Source organism: Trichechus manatus, unplaced genomic scaffold, assembly GCF_000243295.1.
Source record: "Trichechus manatus latirostris isolate Lorelei unplaced genomic scaffold, TriManLat1.0 scaffold00111, whole genome shotgun sequence".
Classification (NCBI taxonomy): Eukaryota; Metazoa; Chordata; class Mammalia; order Sirenia; family Trichechidae; genus Trichechus; species Trichechus manatus.
In genome coordinates this window covers 4,364,937-4,383,177 of record NW_004444047.1, presented here as the reverse complement: position 1 = coordinate 4,383,177, position 18,241 = coordinate 4,364,937, and the positions used below count along the sequence as shown (strand labels likewise).

General features: G+C 45.8%; 1 protein-coding gene across 1 annotated transcript in view; it reads left to right on the top strand.

The window, feature by feature from the left end:
- Positions 1–18,241, top strand: part of GRK4 (G protein-coupled receptor kinase 4) — a 100,003-nt gene that overhangs the window by 63,724 nt on the left and 18,038 nt on the right. Inside the window, exon 13 of the mRNA XM_012557595.2 lies at positions 16,322–16,359. Coding sequence (XP_012413049.2) covers positions 16,322–16,359 — 38 coding nt within the window. The remainder of the gene's footprint in view (positions 1–16,321; positions 16,360–18,241) is intronic.

Genomic DNA, 18,241 nt, shown 5'->3' with positions numbered 1-18,241 from the left:
GATACCTAAAATGTGGAAGTGGTTTTGAAACTGTGAATGGATAGAAGTGCAGCAGCAGCAGAGGGCCAGCAGCAACAGAGGACCAGCAGCAGCAGAACCAGGAGACCAGTGCCAGACAGCGTTGGAGCTGACCCACAGGGTGAGAGAGCTGATTGCCTGTGTGCAGGAGGCTTCCTGGCGGAGTGGTAGTACTACTCATTGGTAGAGCTACTGAGCTTTGGAACAGTTGCCCCAACAAGGCAGATGCGGACGTGAAGCCCGAGGGCTGAGAGGCCACAGGAAACAGAAGCTGAAGAGACTAGGAGCACAGGAAGCTGAGCTGCCTCAGTCTCAGAAGGTATGGCCAGGATCTCTGGGGTTTCAGAGAGTGGAGCCATGGCCTCTGGTGTTTCTAAAGGTGGAGTTGTGGAGTCACCACTCAGACGGACCAGGAGAATGGTGCACCTAAAGCCAAGGGAGCAGAGTTGCTGTCCCAGTGGGCCTGGAAGGCAGAGCTGATGCCCAGGGCTGAGGGGCCTCCACTCAGAATCTGGAGAGTATGGCCAATACCTGGAGTTTGGAGGGCAGGGCCATCGTATAAATGGTCTCAGAGAACAGAGGATTATTTTCAAGCCTTGAGGGCTAATGTAATGTGTTCTGCTGACTTGCTTGGTGCCTGTTATGCTTTCTTTCCCTCCAGTTTCTCCCATTTATAATGGAAATGTCTACCTTGTGCCTGTTCTACCATTGTACTTTGGAAGCAGATAACTTTGCATTCTAGATTTCACAGATGAAGAGGAATTTTTGGATTTTGGACTTGGAGTTGATTTGAGACTTTTGCTATGATATGATGAGATGAATATGTTTTGCGTGTTGCAAGAATATGATTTTTGGGGGGCTAAAGGGTGGAATGTCATGGATTGAATTATGTCCCCCCAAAAATATATCAATTTGGCTGGGTCATGATTCCCAGTATTGTATGATTGTGTGCCATTTTGTAATCTGATGTGATTTCCTTATGTGTTGTAAACTCTATCACTTTGATGTAATAAGATGGATTAGATATACAAGACTGGATAGTGTCTTAAGCCAATCTCCTTTGAGATATAAAAGAGAGAAGTGAACAGAGACACACGGGAACCTCATACCACCAAGAAAGTAGTGCTGGGAGCAGAGTGTGTCCTTTGGACCTGCGGTTCCTGCGCAGAGAAGCTCCCAGACCAAGGGAAGATTGATGACAAAGACCTTCCTCCAGAGCCAACAGAGAAAACGTTCCCTGGAGCTGATGCCCTGAATTTGGACTTGCAGCCTACTAGACTGTGAGAGAATAAATTTCTCTTTGTTAAAGCCATTCACTTGTGGTCTTTCTGCAGCACTAGATGACTAAGACAGCATCCTTTAGCCTCTGGCTCCCGCTGGCACTCAGGCTGCAGTGGTGAGAGATGTGGGCTGGACCCACACTGCTGAAGCTGGGGCCATGCCCGCCTTGCCCATTGCTGTGGCTACAGCACCTGGCATACCTCGGTGCCCACTGAATATTTATCAAATGACCGATGGCCTCCAGCTTCTGATGGTGCTTTGCCCTTTTGTTTAAGGACCTCCAAAAGGACCACTCGGGTGCCTCCGAGGAATGTGCCTTGTGTCCTCTTACCTGTGTTCCTAGATTGCCACCTGACTGTTGGTACTGAACTGATGCCAGAAAGAGGAGCTTCCTTTTTGCAGAGAGACAATGCAGGTGCTCATGTAGATCAGCAACCGAAAGAGAAAGAAGAGAAGCTTCTCTCTGAGGCACTGGGCAGAGCTTTCAGCAGTCCTTAGTAAGCAGAATGTCACCGATGAAAACTGAGAGTCCGTGGGCCACCTGGCTCTTCTCCACCCAGTGACCTGACAACCTTTACTCATGGGCCTCTGTCCTAGAATCACCGACTTAGATGTTACGACACCCTTTGGAAGCTTTCTAAGAGATTCCCAGATTTCAGGGGCAGTCACACATAACAAACTCCTGAAATTCTTTCTATGATTGGTTCTTTACATTAGATCCAGGCCTGATCAGAGAAGGCTTCCTGGAGGAGCTGGAACTCCTGCACCCTGAAGATCACTAGGGTGGAGTAGGAGAGGGGAGGAGGGCACCGTGTGTGTCCTGGAGGAGCTGGAATTCATCTGAAGATCACTAGGGTGGAGTAGGAGAGGGGAGGAGGGCACCGTGTGTGTCCTGGAGGGGAGAGAACTGCCCAGGAAGACAAGGGCAGGCAAGTGTTGGCGTCCTAGCGCCTGCCAGGCCCTAAGACATGCCTCTGGCATCTGTTATATATTTGGAGAAAAGGTTAGGAAGTAAATAAAAAGCCATAGAGTCATTAAAAAAAAAAAATTGCCCTTGAGTTGATTCTGACTCACGGTAACCCCATGTGTCACAGACTAGAACTGCTCCATAAGGTTTTCTTGGCTGTAATCTTTACGAAAGCAGATCACCAGGCCTTTCTTCCCCACTGCTGGGTGGGTTCCAATATCAAACTTTTGGTTAGTAGTCCAGTGCAAACCGTTTGCGCCACCCAGGGACCTCATGGGGTCATAGAGGGCCTTTTATTCCAGATATAGTGTCACTGGAGTAGTTCATCTTTTATCTCCATAGTTCTCTGCTGTTTGTTCAGATAAAATGCCTAAGACAAGATAACAACAGCTACTCACAAAAGGGGGGTAGCTCAGGATGGTCCAGGAAGCCCCCAAAGGGGTCGGACATTATGGTCAGGTGCTGCAGGCAGTGGGCAGTATGGAGCCCTGGCCACGGCCCACAGCCCACAGACCAGACTCTCATCTGATAGAGACGCAAAGGTTGTGTTAGTTCCATGGGTTGTGTGATTTTAAGGTTGTAATATTTGTGTCCGACCCTCAGATACCTCTGTGTAACTGGGCTTTGTCTGAAATATCCAGTGACAAAAGCAAGTGAATGGACAATAGGTTAGCTTAACCAGTAAAGAAAGGCTGCCTTGAGCATTATGCTCTTTTAAGAACTGTCTATATGGGATCGGATTGACAACAGCAACTCGGAAGATTAGATAGGAACCTTAGGGGGCAGTGAATTTATTATGTTAGTGGGGGAGGAACAACTCAGAAAAGAAGGATGAGAATGGTTACATAACTTGAAGAATATAATTGGTGTCACTAAATGGTACGTGTAGAAACTGTTGGATTGGTGTATGTTTTGCTGTGTGTATTCTCAGCAACAGCAACAAAATAAGTAAAATTATTTTTAAAAAAGCAAGTGAATGGAATAAAATGTACGTGTTGAAGGAGAGTCTTGAGAGAAAAAGTACTGTACTTCTTAGGGCAAAACCACTTTTTTCCTCTAAGAAGTCATATAAAACAAAACAATAACAAAACAAACATATATATTCATTATACATATGTATTTATATACATTGTGTGTATCTATTGGAGGCCTGGTGGCACAGTGGTTAAGAGCTTGGCTGCTAACCCAAAGGTCGGCAGTTCTAATCCTCCAGCTGCTCCTTGGAAACCTACGGGGCAGTTCTGCTCTGTCCTCCAGGGTTGCTATGAGTCAGAATCAATTGATGGCAATGGGTTTGGTTTGTGTGTGTATCTATATATGTCTGTTATATATATTTAATATATATTTATGTATGCATATGTTTTTAAGTCCAGCTAAGTGCTTTCGCCCTGAAACCCTTAGGTCCCATTTCTATATTTTGTTGATTATGAAAAGTCTAAAAGGGATTTCAGACGTCTTTTAGGAATTAACTTAGGAATGTAGTTTCTGTGCAATCAGATTAATTAAAATGCTTTAGCTAGGAACAGACTCTGTGTGTGCCCTAACACCATCTGAGTATTATCATACAGGAATAACCACTTCCTTATTAAATAGCACTCGGGTTTCTGGGTTGTGTTTTCTTTTCCTGCAAAAGCTTTTCCCCAGACCTACCTATGTCCTCAAGCCAGTTCGGGGAAGTCCGTGGCCTGTCAGCACTGATGGGGAGAATATTTATGCACGTGGATATGGCAAAAAGACTATGAACAGGCACATGGAAATGTGTTCAACATCATTAGTCATTGTTATTAAGTACCATTGAATCGGTTCTGCCTCATAGCGACCCGAGCCCATTGTTGCAACCACTGTGTCAATCCATCTCGTTGAGGGTCTTACTCTTTTTCACTGACCCTCTACTTTAGGAAGCATGATGTCCTTCTCCAGGGATTGATCCCTCCTGATAACATGTCCATCCTGATATTCCAAAACACGTGAGACAAAGCCTTGCCATCCTTGCTTCTGAGAAGCATTATGGCTGCACTTCTTCCAAGACAGATTTGTTTGTTCTTCTGGCAGTCTATGGTATACACGGTGAGATAACACTTCACCCCACTAGGATGGCTATGACAAAAAAAAGAGAAAACAACAGGTATTGGTGAGGATATGGAGAAACTGGAACCCTCTTCCATTGCTGGTGGGATTGTAAAATGGTGCAGCTCCTGTGGAAAACAATTTGGCATTTCCTTAAAAAGTTAAAAGTACCGTATGACCCAACATTTCCACTCCTAGGCATATAGCAAAAGAATTGAAAGCAGAAACACAGATACTTTTATACTAATGTTGATTGCAGCACTATTCACAATAGCCAAGAGGTAGAAACAACTGAAATTTCCATCAACAGATAAATCTATAAACAAAATGTAGTATATACACCCAATAGAATACTACTCAGCCATAAAGAGAAATGAAGTCCTGATTCATTCTACAACCTGGATGAGCCTTGAAAACATTTTGCTGAGTGTAATAACAGTCAAAGAAGGACAAATATTGTAGGATCCCACTTATGTGAAATATCTAGAAGAGGCAAATGCATCGAGATCAAAGTTCATGAGTGGTTATCAGGGCTGAGAGGGAGGGGAAGCGAGGAGTCATCGCTCAGGGGCACTGAGTTTCTGTTAAGAGTGATGGAGAGAATTTGGAAAGGGATAGTGGTGATGGTTGTCACTGAATTTTACACATAAAAATGTTGAAATGGCAGTTGTTTTGTTATATATGTATTTACCACAATAAAAAAAAGGCCACGAACATTTTAGAATTGATTTTTTTTAATGTTTTCTATTTCGTTACATTTTTTAGTAATTATAGAAACAATAGAAAAATCAAAACAGATAAAAGCTGGGAGAGGGATTGGACATGCCTACATGGGTGTTTCCCAATGGCACGTGTCTGTCATGTCCCAAAAGGAACAGTGTCCACATCTGTTCCAACACTCCGTCTGCATTGCCTGCAGTCACGCTTTCCCTTCAAGATGGCGCTCACACTGGGGAATGGGCCACACACAATCTTTGTCCTCCTTCCCAGCCCACCCAAGGCTAACAAAGCACATCTCTACTATAGCTTTCCATGGAGTGATAGTCCATTTCTTTTTACTTAAATGCTAAAAACGCATCTGCTGGCATTTAAAAGAAAATGCCGTTTCAAAGAGTCATGGTCACTGAACCACTCTGAGGAACGTTAGGTCTTTCCGTCACTGCCCCGCTTATGTAATCTCTGAACTCCCTCTTCAGTCCCCCTCGGTACGGAGTAGGTGTTGTCCAAGAGGTCAGAGCACCTGGTCAGGGGGTGTGTTGCTAGTAAGTTCCAGAACTGGGTTTGGAGGTGTGTCTGACTCAGAGAGCTTTTTGCTGTACCTTGCTGCTTCTGCAGGATGAGGCCTGGAGTGGTGGAGCAGACGCTTACTGTGCAGGTACTGGGGGCCTAGCGCCACGCAGCATGCTTCGCGTGCGTCACGGCGTCTGCCCTCATAGCTGTTCTAGAAGGAGATGCTGTTACTGTTCTGTCCTGTAGATAAGGAGAGCAAGGCTCAGAGGGGCTGTTACTATCCTGTAGGTAAGGAGAGCGAGGCTCCGAGGGGCCGTTACTGTCCTGTAGGTAAGGAAAACGAGGCTCTGAGGTGACGGCACCTACCCAAAGTACCCCATAGTGAGTGGCAGGGATGGCCTCAGATCTCGGCAGGTGAGAGCCTGGGCTAAGCCTCTGTGACATACAACCTCATGTTAATATGGAAGAGTTTTAGGGGAAGTATATGCCCTCAAGATTTTTTAAAATCCTGATTCTTAGTATTTTAGCCAAGGGGCTCTACACACATACATAGAAATTAAAATCTTGGACCACCATTTATTTAATTTAATTTCTCTGAGCCTCTGTTCTCTCTCAACCCCATTTAATAAAGAGGGTTGCACCTTACTAGGAAATCTCTGTGGGTCTTCTTAGCTTGAGGACACCATAGCCACCACATTTCTCACGTTGTCACAAATGCAGAGAGAGGGTTGTATCTGCCCAAGATGAGCAGCACCTTTGTTGTGCCTGAGTGGGTGTGCAAGGCCAGATGGACACACTTTTCTTCATTCCCCAGGGATGGGTATTATAACCTTAGCTCACAGCTGCTCTCAGCCCATATGTGAAGGGAGAGAATTACCTCCCGAATCCCGGCTTTACTAACGGAAGACAAACCCCTTCTCGCGTTAGGAAACCGAGGATAAGATAGGACTGCCTGTTGATAGGCAGTGCCCGTCAGACCAGCTCTTGTTCTGTGTGAACCAGAAAGTTCCAGAGGGTTACGATGGAGTTACGTGGTCACACATACTACTATCAAATCAATTCCTATGAAACTTTTCAATTAAATAGAAAAGGGGCTTGTAGTCAGAACAGTCTTCAGAGCCTAGAGGCACCCCAGGCTTTCAGGTTCTCACAGAGAGCCAAGCACCCACTCACCTCTTCTCTTAGCATAACGGAGCACATCTTCTGTGCTTGGCAGGGTGGTATGCCCACTGAAGCCAGGAAGGGCTAAGGAACCCACCCAGGGTCCCCCTCCCTCAGTGGCAGAGCTGGGGTTCAAAGCCTGGCCTACAGGCTCCTTTTGCACGAGTGGGTGGTAGGGATGGGGATTTTTTTAAATCGACAGTTTTACTGAGATAATTTACATACCAGAAAACTTTCTCATTTTAAGTGTACAATTCAGTTACTTTTTGTAAGTTTACAGGGTAATGCAACCATCACCACAGTCCAAGTTTAGACCATTTCCATCACCCCAAAAAGCCCCCTGTGCCCATTTGCAGCCACTTCCCATTCCCACACCTAGCAACTAATCTGTTTTCTCTCTATAGATGTACCGTTTCTGAACATTCCACAGAAATGGGGTCTTACAGCCTGTGGTCTTTTGTGCCGGCTTCTTTGCAGGCAGCGTAATGTTGAGGTTCGTCCATGCTGTAGCACATCAATAGTTCGTTCCTTTTTTCGCTGAATATTATCCTGTTGTATGAACGTACCACATTTTGTTTATCCTTTCACCAGGTGATGGACGTTTGGGTTGTTTCCACTTTTTGACTATTAAGAATAATGCTGCTGAGAACGTTCGTGTACATCTTTTTGTGTGAACATGTGGTTTCACGTCTTGGGTGAATACCTAGAAGTTGAACTTCTTGGTTGTATCGAAGACTGATGTTTACCTTTTTAAGAAAGTGCCAAACTGTTTTCCAAAGTAGCTGTACTATCTTACATTCCAGTTCCGCACATCTTCATCCCTTGTTATTGTCTGTCTTTTGAATAATAGCCTTCCTGTTGGGGGGGTAGTACATCTTTTCACGTGCTTATTGGTCATTCTTAGATCTTCTTTGGTGAAATGTCTATTCAGATATTTTGACCATTTTTAAATTGAGTTATTTGTCTTCTTAGTGAGTTGTAAGAATTCTTTATTTATTCTGGATACAAGCCCTTGACCAGATATATAATTTGCAAATATTTTCTCCTGATTTGTGACTTGTCTTTTCATTTTCTTTCCCTTCCTTCTTCCCTCCCTCCCTCCCTCCCTCTTTCCCTTCCTTCCTTCCTGCAGAAGTTTTTTAATTTTAATGAAGTCCAGTTTATCACTTTTTTCTTTTATCAGTTATACATTTGGTGTCATGTCTAAGAAATCTTTGTCTAACCCGAGGTCACGAAGATTCTTTCCTGTGCTATCTTCTGATCATTTTAACTCTTACATGGAGGTTCATGATTCATCGTGAGTTAATAATTGAGTATGGTGTAGAGTGAGGGTCTATACCCCAGCACCATTTTGTTGAAATACTGTCATTTCCCCCACTGAATTTCCTTGACACCTTTGTCAAAAGTCAGTTTACTGTATATGTGCAACTTTCTTCTGGGCTACCAGCTTTGTTCCACTGATCAGTACATCTGTTCTCATGCCAGTACCACACTGTCTTGTAGCTTTGGAGTAACTTTTGAAATTGGGACTTTAGAAGTCCTCCAACTTTGTCCTTCTTTTTAAATATTGTTTTGGCTATTCTGAGTCCTTTGCATTTCCACATACATTTTAGGATCAGTTTGTCAGTTTCTGCACAAAACAAAAAATAGAAAATAATAGACTGCTAAGGATTGGGTTGAATCTATAGATCAGTTTGGGGATAATGGACATCTTAAACATTTTGAGTCTCATGAACGTGGGAGTCTTTCTGTTTATTTAGATCTTCTTTGATTTATTTCAACAATGTTTGTCTTTTTTTGCATATAAATCTTGCACTTCTTTTGTTAAATTTACCCCCAAAGTGTTTCATCCTTTTTCATGGTATTTTGAATGAGATTGTTTTCTTAATTCAGTCTCTGAATTGTTCACAGCAATGATTGTGAGAATGGTACAGGACTAGGCAGTGTTTTGTTCTGTTGTACATAGGGTCACTGTGAGTTGGCACCAACTTGATGGCACCTAACAACAATAGTACATAGAAATGCCGTTGATTTTTGTGTAACGATCTTGTGTCCTTGCTGAGCTCTTTTATTCATTTTAGTAGTTTTGTGGTGGATTCCTTAGGATTTTCTACGTATGGAATCATGTCACCTGCAAATAAACCTAGTAGGCTCATTTTTGTTTTGTTATCCCAAATAGAATCCTGCTGCTTCTGATAGTACTTCATGAGGGGGAAATTTTGGATGAATGTACAGAAGTTGTAGTCAGTCTTCTGAAACAGAACTAGAAAAATCAGCAGTTAAACATCAGCCTGATAAATATCAGTGGTGGATAAATACAGTATGAATATAGAGAAACAGCAATTTGAGATTGAAGTTATGGAAGACAGTTCTGCCCCCACCCCCGTTGGTTGTCCTTGATGTCATTATCAGAGACAAAGTCTAGAGTTTGTCTAATAGAGTGTCATGCTGTTATTGTGATTCTTCTATCCTTAAAAATGTGGAGGTCATAATTTCTCATGTATACCAAATTCAGCTACGTAGTAGACAAGAAGGCCACCAGTCATCTTCACTTATTACCATTTGGCATTGTTTTGTGATTTCTCCTTTTGAAGATTCTTTAGGTTACAAGGCCATTTCCCAGCATGAGAGTTACATTTTGTTGCTTACCTGAACCATTAAGTGAATTACTTCGCTTTGTCTTGGTGGAAAATAAAATTTCAGAGTCAAAATCTTATCAAGACGTGTCTCTGCAGTGTCAACTTTATTTGTTCGTTATTTTGCAAATATAAATCCACAAACCTAAAGTGACTGTGGGGTCTAGGCTACTTCGTTCTGGACTTGTTAAATGCTGAAAGATCTTTTACTTGTCCTGAGGTGACTCTCCACAGCCTGTTGCCTGGGCCAGGAGTTTTCTGATGCTGGACTTGACAGTCAAGGCCTCCCGCATCGGTTGTAGGTGATCTGGCCACTCAGCACTCCTCATGGAAGGGAGGAACGAGCTGGCGGAGAGCTGTTTGAAGGATCAAGGCACAACTTTTTGTTCTGAAAGAGCGCTGTTGTGCAGTGAGTCAGAGATGTGTGATTCAGAGTGGTCAGGCTGAGTCCTGGAGGAGTTTGGGGTGTTCACTGTACCATAGATAATTACTTAAATCCACAGGCACCCGCCTCCTGCTCTCTTGGAGGAGGAAGAACATGACCCGTTGCTTCAGGAGTGGCGGAGACGCTCAGTATAGTGTCGGCGACACCAGCTTTCTGCACGTAGCCTGTAGAGAGACACTGCTGAGGCTGGGGGCTGCCCGTGAGCGATCCCCAGGAGCTGGACTGTGAGCAGAGCCGGCCTGCCCACTATGGATTAGACAACCTTGGCAGACGTTAACAACTAAAGAGTAATTGTTCAACACAGGATGATGTCTACAGAGCCTGAGTTCAGAGAGATGAACGAATTACACCCGTGGCTCCTGCCCTCTAGCTTTGTCTCCTTGCCTCCCTGTATTCAAACAGAACCACCCGTGACGATGTGCGTAACAGAAAGTGCCGCTAGATATGGCTAAAATACATGCCAGGAATATTTAAAAACATGGAACATTTCCCGAACACTTCGCCACGTGTTAAGCCATTTCACCTTCACAACAGTCCACTATCCAGAGAGAAGCGCTGGGGCTGGGTGGGTGGTGGCTGCGGGACCCCCCGCGTCCAGCGAGCTAGCCTTCACACCAGCTGCTTTTCCGTAGCGGACAGAGAAGCCGGCGCTCTTTGTTGGCAGTTTTGCTGGGTCATTACATTTCCCTGGAAACTTGACTTTTCCTGTGTTAGGTAAGGTAGAAATCATGACATTTTCACCCGTCTGGAATGTGATAGTTGGAAATAATTAAACATTATTAGACCTTTTGCTAAGGGAGACGGGTCTCTTTCTAGTGAATGAATTGTGCATTGACAAGCAGATGACATCCTCCCTCTGTACGGAGCGGGGAGGGGTGTTGGTGTGCAGAAGAGTAATGGTGGGAAGGGGACAGTTTGGAACTATCGTTCGTTTCAGTAGTGAGTGGGCTTGTACAGGCCATTGGATGGTCCTGATGATGCTCTCACATCAGGTGTATCAATAGCTGAGAGGCTCATTCATTCATTTGTTCATTCAAAGATAGATATTGAGCCCAGATGTACACCAGTGTTAGGGATTGAATTGTGTCCCCCCAAATTAATGTGTTGTAAATCCTAACCTCTGTGCCTGTGGTTATAATCCCACTTGGGAATGGGTTGTCTTTTCTATGTTAGTGAGCCAGGATCAGTGTACAGCGTGTCTTGAGTCAATCCCTTCTGGGATATGAAAGAGATTAAACAAGCAAGCAAAGGAAGCAGAGATGGGGGAAGACAGATGCCAAGCCACCTGGAGATCGCCAAGGCACCAGGAAACAAGCTGTAGAGACAAGGGCTTCCCGTAGAACCAGCAGAGAGAGAACACGTTCCCCTAGAGCCGGCGCCGAGTTAGGACTTCTAGCCTCCTCAACTGTGAGAAAATAAACTTCCGTTTGTTAAAGCCACCCACTTGCGGTGTTTCTGTTATAACAGCACTGCATAGTAAAGACAACCAGGTCGTGAGCTATGTGGTAGGAATACACAGGGGAGCAGCACAGCCGTGGCCCATGCGCTCAGGAGCTTGTGATCCAGTGGGGAGGAGGGCAGTACGCACAGGAAGATACAATCTGTGACAAGAGCTTTGAGGGATAACCTCTCATTTCTCCCATTTGAGGAACACGGAGGCTAACGTGTTTTAAAGGAAGAATGGCAGATTTTAACGTTTACAGGAACTGCTCCTCTGTCCAGGAGCCCCATTCTTCCAGATGGGCAGTTTCTGCCTCTTACTGTCTGGTTCTCTGAAAACGAAAGCAGCCGTTAAACCCATTTCCGGGCAGCTCTCTGCAGCTGGCCAGGGATATGGGGACAGGGCCACTGACTGACTGGGACCCTAGGGTTTTGGCCCAGAGGCCAAAAATGTTTATGGGAAACTTGGGAATGAGCCAAAGTTATTATCTTCGCCGCTGCTTCTCTTGTGCCCCTCCCCCGTCACACACTTGCACCTGGTGTCTTTTGACTGGAGCAGAGCTGTTTGTCCAGACCGTCTTCCGAATACACAGGCCAGATTAGAGTCCCCACCAGACCAGAGTGCCACCACCTTCTGCTGCGCCGTGCCGGCCACAGGCCACTCTTCCCTTGGCTCCAGTGTGCAGCCGGCAGACAGTCCCTTCCGTGGCACCAGGACACCCCCTGGGCTGTGCGGCAGTCTCTCAGGGAGGGGCCCCAAGAAGGCAGGCTCCGGGAGAGCAGCGTGGACTGGGAAGGGGGAGGAGCAGGGCCGAGCAGCTACGCACCATGCAGCAGTCCAAAGCCTCCACTTCCCGAATTCGCCTTCTGTGCTGCCCTCTCATAATTCAAGACATCGTAGCAGGTTGGGAAATGGCATCAAGACAGGAGAGTACTTTTTTTAACAAGAAGAGAAAGAGTGTGGAGCCAGCAAAACAAGCTTCCAGCAGACCCAGAACGATGGAGGTGCAGGGGGAACTTCACGTGGGCTGAGAGCACAAGAGAGGAAGTGCGGGCCGTGCCCAGGTCAGCAGTACAGCACCGAGGGGTTTTCAGCTGTAGAAAAGTAAGGGGCTGACATTATTTCTCTTTATCCTCAGCACTGATCAGACCCTGAGAACATGCTATGCTCAGTTTGTCCAGCTTATGATTGTGATTAGATAATCACGTTTCATGCCGAAAGGAACCTAAGAGATCATCCACATGACAGCTTAGGAAACCAAGTCCCAAGGAGTTGAATGACTTGACCAGGGACCAGCTGAGGTCCTTGTTTCCTGGTTGGATGTGTGGGTCTCTCTGCTACAGCACCCTCCACCCAAACGTGGGGATGGTTCCACAGAACTAGCTGTTCTCTAGTATTAACAGCCAGAGACGTAAAGGTTTTGAAAGCACGTTCAAGAAGCGACTATACCTTGTAACCTGAAGGCTATGGCGCTCATTTACGAACATGCACCCAGTGTGCAGGGTCCAGTGTGTGAGTAGTGTAAGGGTGTGGGTGCAGTGTAAGCGTGTGGGTGCAGTGTAAGGACATGCAGTGTAAGGGTGTGTGAGCAGTGTAAGGGTATGCGTTCAAGGTACAGGTGTGCGTGCACTGTAAGGTGTGTGCAGTGTAAGGGTGTGCATGCAGGGTAAGGGTGTGGGTGCAGTGTAAGGGTGTGTGTGCAGGGTATGGGTGTGCATGCAGGATACGCGTGTGCGTGCAGTGTAAACGTGTGTGTACATTGTATCAGTGTGCAAGCAGTGTATGGGTGTGTGTGCCGTGTAAGGGTGAGTTTGGAATTTGTCCCTGCTTGTTATGGAATCGACTCAGTGGCAACGGGTTTTGTTTTTTTTTAATTTTATTGTTGTACTTTAAGTGAAAGTTTACAATTCAAGTTAGTCTGTCATACAAAAATTTTTACATACATTGTTATGTGACCCTGATTGCTCTCCCTATACTGTGACAGCACACTCCTCCTTTCCACCTCTGATTTCCCGTGTCCGTTCAACCAGCTCCTGACCCTCTCTGCCTTCTCATCTCACCTCCAGATGGGAGCTGCCCATTTAGTCTCATCTATCTGCTTGAGCTAAGAAGCACACTCATCATGAGTATCATTTTATGTCCCATAGTCCAGTCTCATCTTTGAAGAGTTGGCCTTGGAATGGTTTTAGTTCTCGGTTGACAGAGAGTCCGGAGGCTGTGCTTTCTGGGGTTCTTCCAGTCTCAGTCAGACCATTAGGTCTGGTCTTTTTACTAGAATTTGAGTTCTGTGCCCCACCTTTCTCCTGCTCCATCAGGTACTCTCTGTTGTGTTCCTTGTCAGGGTGGTCTCTGGTGGTAGCCAGGCACCATCTAGTTCTTCTGGTCTCAGGCTGATGAAGTCTCTGGTTCATGTGGCCCTTTCTGTCTCTTGGGCTAATACTTTCCTTGTGTCCATGGTGTTCTTCATTCTCCTTTACTCCAGCTGGGTTGGGACCAATCGATGCATGTTAGATGGCAGCTTGTTAGCTTTTAAGACCCCAGGTGCCACTCAGCAAAGTAGGATTCAACAGCAATGGGTTTTGTTTTGTTGTTGTTATGTAATGTCCACCTGACCTGCCTCTCTCTGCTCCATCTCACGAGTAGTGCCTTCTCTACCTAGACTCCAGTAAAGTTTTGTGATTGTAACAGGAGCCAGTACATGTAAAGGGCTTAGGCACAAGTCTCTGCCTTTAGCAAGCATTCAGTAAGACTTAGCTGAGATTATTACTGTTTTAGTTATCTAGTGCTTCTGTAACAGAAATACTGGAAGTGGATGGCTTTAACACACAGAAATTTATTCTCTCACAGTCTAGGAGGCTTAAAGTCTGAGTTCAGGGTGCCAACTCCAGGGGAAGGCTTTCTCTCTCTGTTGGCTCTGGGAGAAGGTCCTTGTCATCAATCTTCCCCTGGTCTAGGAGTTTCTTGACACAGGGACCCTCGGTCCAAAGGGCATGGTCCACTCTCGGCTCTTCTTGGTTGGTGGTATGAGGTCCCTCTCCTCTCTGCTTGCTTCTCTCTTTTATATCTCAAGAGAGATTGACTCAAGATACAACCTAATCCTATAGATTGTGTCCTGCCTCATTAACATAACTGCCTCTAATCCTGCCTCATTAACATAGAGGTTAGGATTTACAACACATAGGAAAATCACATCAGATGACAAAATGGTGGACAAGCACACAGTACTGGGAATCATGGCCTAGCCAAGTTGACACACATTTTGGGGGACAAAATTCAATCTATAACAATTCTGTTATTATTTTGCAAAATATATACAAAACGCTTTCTTTCCAAGTGAGAGTCTGCAGCCGATTCTGAGCAGCTGAGCCTAGAACTGGAGGAAATGGTTTGGAGCAGGGCTTCTCACCCTTCATGTGGCTGAAAACCACCAAGCAACGCTTGGAATACAGGTTCTGAGTCATCTGGTCTCGGGTTGGGCCCACAGGTTGCATTCTGAAAAGCCCCCCGGTGAGCTAGTGCTGCCGCCCTGGGTCATATTTTGAGTGGCCAGGTTTTGGACGGTCCTACAAGACACAAAGTAAGGTAGGCTGGTAAGTGTTCTGTGGACTTTGTTGTGTACAAGATTGGATAATCACGGAAGCTTGTGGGAGTCCCATGTCAAAGAGGATTGCTTAGTTTTTAATAACAATTTTTTAGGATCTCTTTTAATACAGAGGAAACCCTGGTGGCGTAGTAATTAAGTGCTATGGCTGCTAACCAGAAGGTCGGCAGTTCAGATCCACAGGCGCTCCTTGGAAATTCTATGGGGCAGTTCTACTCTGTCCTATGGGGTCACCGTGAGTCAGAATCAACTCCATGGCAGCGGGTTTTAATACAGAAAAGAATAAAGGGGAAAAAATGCTCACCATCCTACCGCCCAGATAATGCAGGAGCAGGTGCCATAGCTAGAAAATGCAAACAACACAGAGGGCTCAAAGATGCGGGGCCCTGCCACCTCCTCCTCGGTCCTCCCCAGAGGAGTCCACCGTTAACATGGCCGGTATCAGCGCACACTCCCACACATCTGCCTGAGATTTCCAACGGGATCATCCTCACCTCTCTCTGGGCTGTGCTTTCTGACCTGACGATGTTTGCAGTAACTGCAGTCTGGAGTCTGCGGTGAGTGCTCACTGTAGGGCACATGAGGTCTGCGAGACAGCTGTTTCTTATGGAGCTTTCCAGAACCTCCCCTTCCTGTGCCGTTGTTGCTCTCGCACTATTTCAGTGGCTCTGCTCCACATTGCTGGCTTCAGGCCTCTCTGTACGTTTTGGAGATGTGTGCACAGACAGAAGGGGGGTGCTTGGTGAAGAGAGACTGTTGGGATAGGACCACACTTGGAATCAGAGTTCAGTATAAAGCCTTTGAAAAATAACTGTTCTCTCCCTAAGAGAAAAAAAGAGTAGGTAGTTTGAGATATTAAATCTGAAATATTTTAGTCTTTAATAACTTCACTTGATTAGAAGTCCATGGCATCCGTACGCGTGCCGATAACTTCTGTTTGTACTGTCTTCCTGCTGTGAGACATGAGCTCCCAAACCCCGCAGTGACCCAGGACGAGGGGTGGGCGGTGACCACCCTGTTCCACAGGTGACGACACTGAGGCCACACAGCTGACAAGTGGCGGAGCTGGGATTGGAATCCAGGTCTGTCTGATCCCCAAAATCGAGTCCTTCTCCTATGGGACATTTCTAGTTGTTGAAATTTTGGAAAAATATATTAGTGACAAGAGAAAGTATTCCAATTTCATTAAAGATTAAGTCCTCTCCTTGCTTCTGGGCTGCACACCTAATCAATGGAGTGATCAGATCTGCACAACCACAGGAAGCAGCTCGTTTTGCACTGTCATGGTAGGTACGCTGTTCACCGAAACCATCAGGCAGTCCTCGGATCCCGCTGCGTTTAAGACGCGTGTTTTCTGCCGCTCTTGCTATTGCTCATAGACATGGAGACCTCTGTGGTGATTTGGGGTGGGTGCTGAGGGGTCCCTGTTGGCTTCTGAATAACTGAGCTTTTATTGTTGTTCCTTTCCTCGTAGAGACTTGAAGCCTGAGAACATTCTCCTGGATGACCATGGTAAGTGAGAACGTACCTGCCGCATCTAAAGCAGACTGTTTTCTAGAGGGACTTGGACACACAAGGCTAGTGAGAGAGAGTGTATCTTCCACGTCTAAAGCAGACTCTTTGCTAGAGGGACTTGGAGACAGAAAGCTAATGTGGCTGTTGCCAGTTAATGCAAAATAGAAACAAAAAACACAGAAACTCTGGTGCGTGTTCTTTAAAAAACAAGCAATAGAGAGCATTGCCATTCCCATGTACTTAGGCGGAGGAGCCCTGGTGGTACAGTGGTTAAAGTGCTTGGCTGCTAACCAGAAGGTTGGGGTTCGAAGCCACCCGCTACTCCATGAGAGAAACGTGTGACAGTCTGCTCCTGTAAAGATTTACAGCCTTGGAAACCCTATGGGGCAGTTGTACTCTGGCCTGTAGGTTTGCTGTGAGTCAGAATTGACTCGCCGGCAGTGGGTTTGGTTTATGGGTTTTGTATTTAGGCAAGGATCAAGGATAGTCATGGTTTCCCGTTACTAATGGAGTTTCAGAAGGACATGAAACTCAAAGTGAGAGCAGTTTCTCTTCGGTTTCTTGTTAACCCACATCTCGCTTTCTACTCACGGCTTTGATCCAGCGCCCGACTGAACATCAGCCTGCTGCCTGCCTCTGGTGCCCTCCCCTTCCCACAGAACACATGTCACAGAGCCGGAGCGAAGACGGCACGTGGGCTGTGTGCGACTGGCATCTGGGGACCATGTGAGAACGGACGGGGCATGGCCCTTTGGGGCTGGTTCTTTGCCAGCACATGAGTGCCCACCCAGACCTTGATTTCTCTAGGGTGATAATTGCTCCAGAGAAACACGAGAACTGTTGTCAGGACTGCTGTAGCCAATTGTATTAACAAGAAATCACACGAGCAATAGTGGAAGGAAGTGATTTCTCTTGGCAGGCTAAGAAGGGTCTCACAGTCTAGTAAAGAGCCTAAGACAAGGCTAAAATGACTCAGAGGAGAAGAGGGTGGGGGTGATAAGGCAAAGAGAACTTTCCATCAATTGGTGAGAATCTCGATGGCAAACACAGGATACCTGTAATTTGTAGACTCCTTTCTACTTTTGTCAACTGCTTTCATGCTTGTTGTCTAGTTTGTGCATGAAAAACCTACCCTGTGAGGAAGGAAGATTCTGGAATTCTCATTTTATGGAAGTTTTAAAATCTGGGGAGTGACTTGCCCAAGGTTGTGTCCAGAGCTTCTAGCTGGTTCATCTGTGTGGAGCTGCTGATTAGAGGTGGCGCTCGAGGAGCCTACAGAGCGGGGAGGCACTGTGCGTAGAAGCACAGACTGATCTCCACGATGTCTTGTTAGCTGGAAAAAAGTGAGGTGCAGAACGGTGTGGATAGCATGTGAGCTTTTATGTAAAGTAAGAGGCAAAATAAGAAAGCATATGTGTATTTGCTTGTTTATACATAAACATAGAGGAGGAGTCATAAACTCAAGAGTGGAAGGGGGTGGAGGAGGCAGACTTTACATGGATAGCGATACCTGTTTATATATTTTTGATTTTTGAATCATGTGAATATATTACTTATTTTTAAAAAATTATTTATTTTTAAATGGACTCAGAGAACCCAGATATTTGTAGATCTTTCTCTGCATAGCTCCCTCTAGAAGTTTACCCTGCAGATTCCAGATGACTAATCTTCCCCACATTTTAACCTCTGTCTCCGCAATTTAGCAAGACCACCTTGCTCTGGCTAGGCTCCCTCCTTCCGGCCGCCATCTGCAAATCGCATCTAAGTAGGACGCCAGGGTGACTGGAGGGCTTGGCCTCATGTGTTTCCCTTCTCGGGAAGAATAGCCCTCGCTGCCTGTTGAACCACGTCAACAGTTGTGTTTTTAAATGCTTATGGT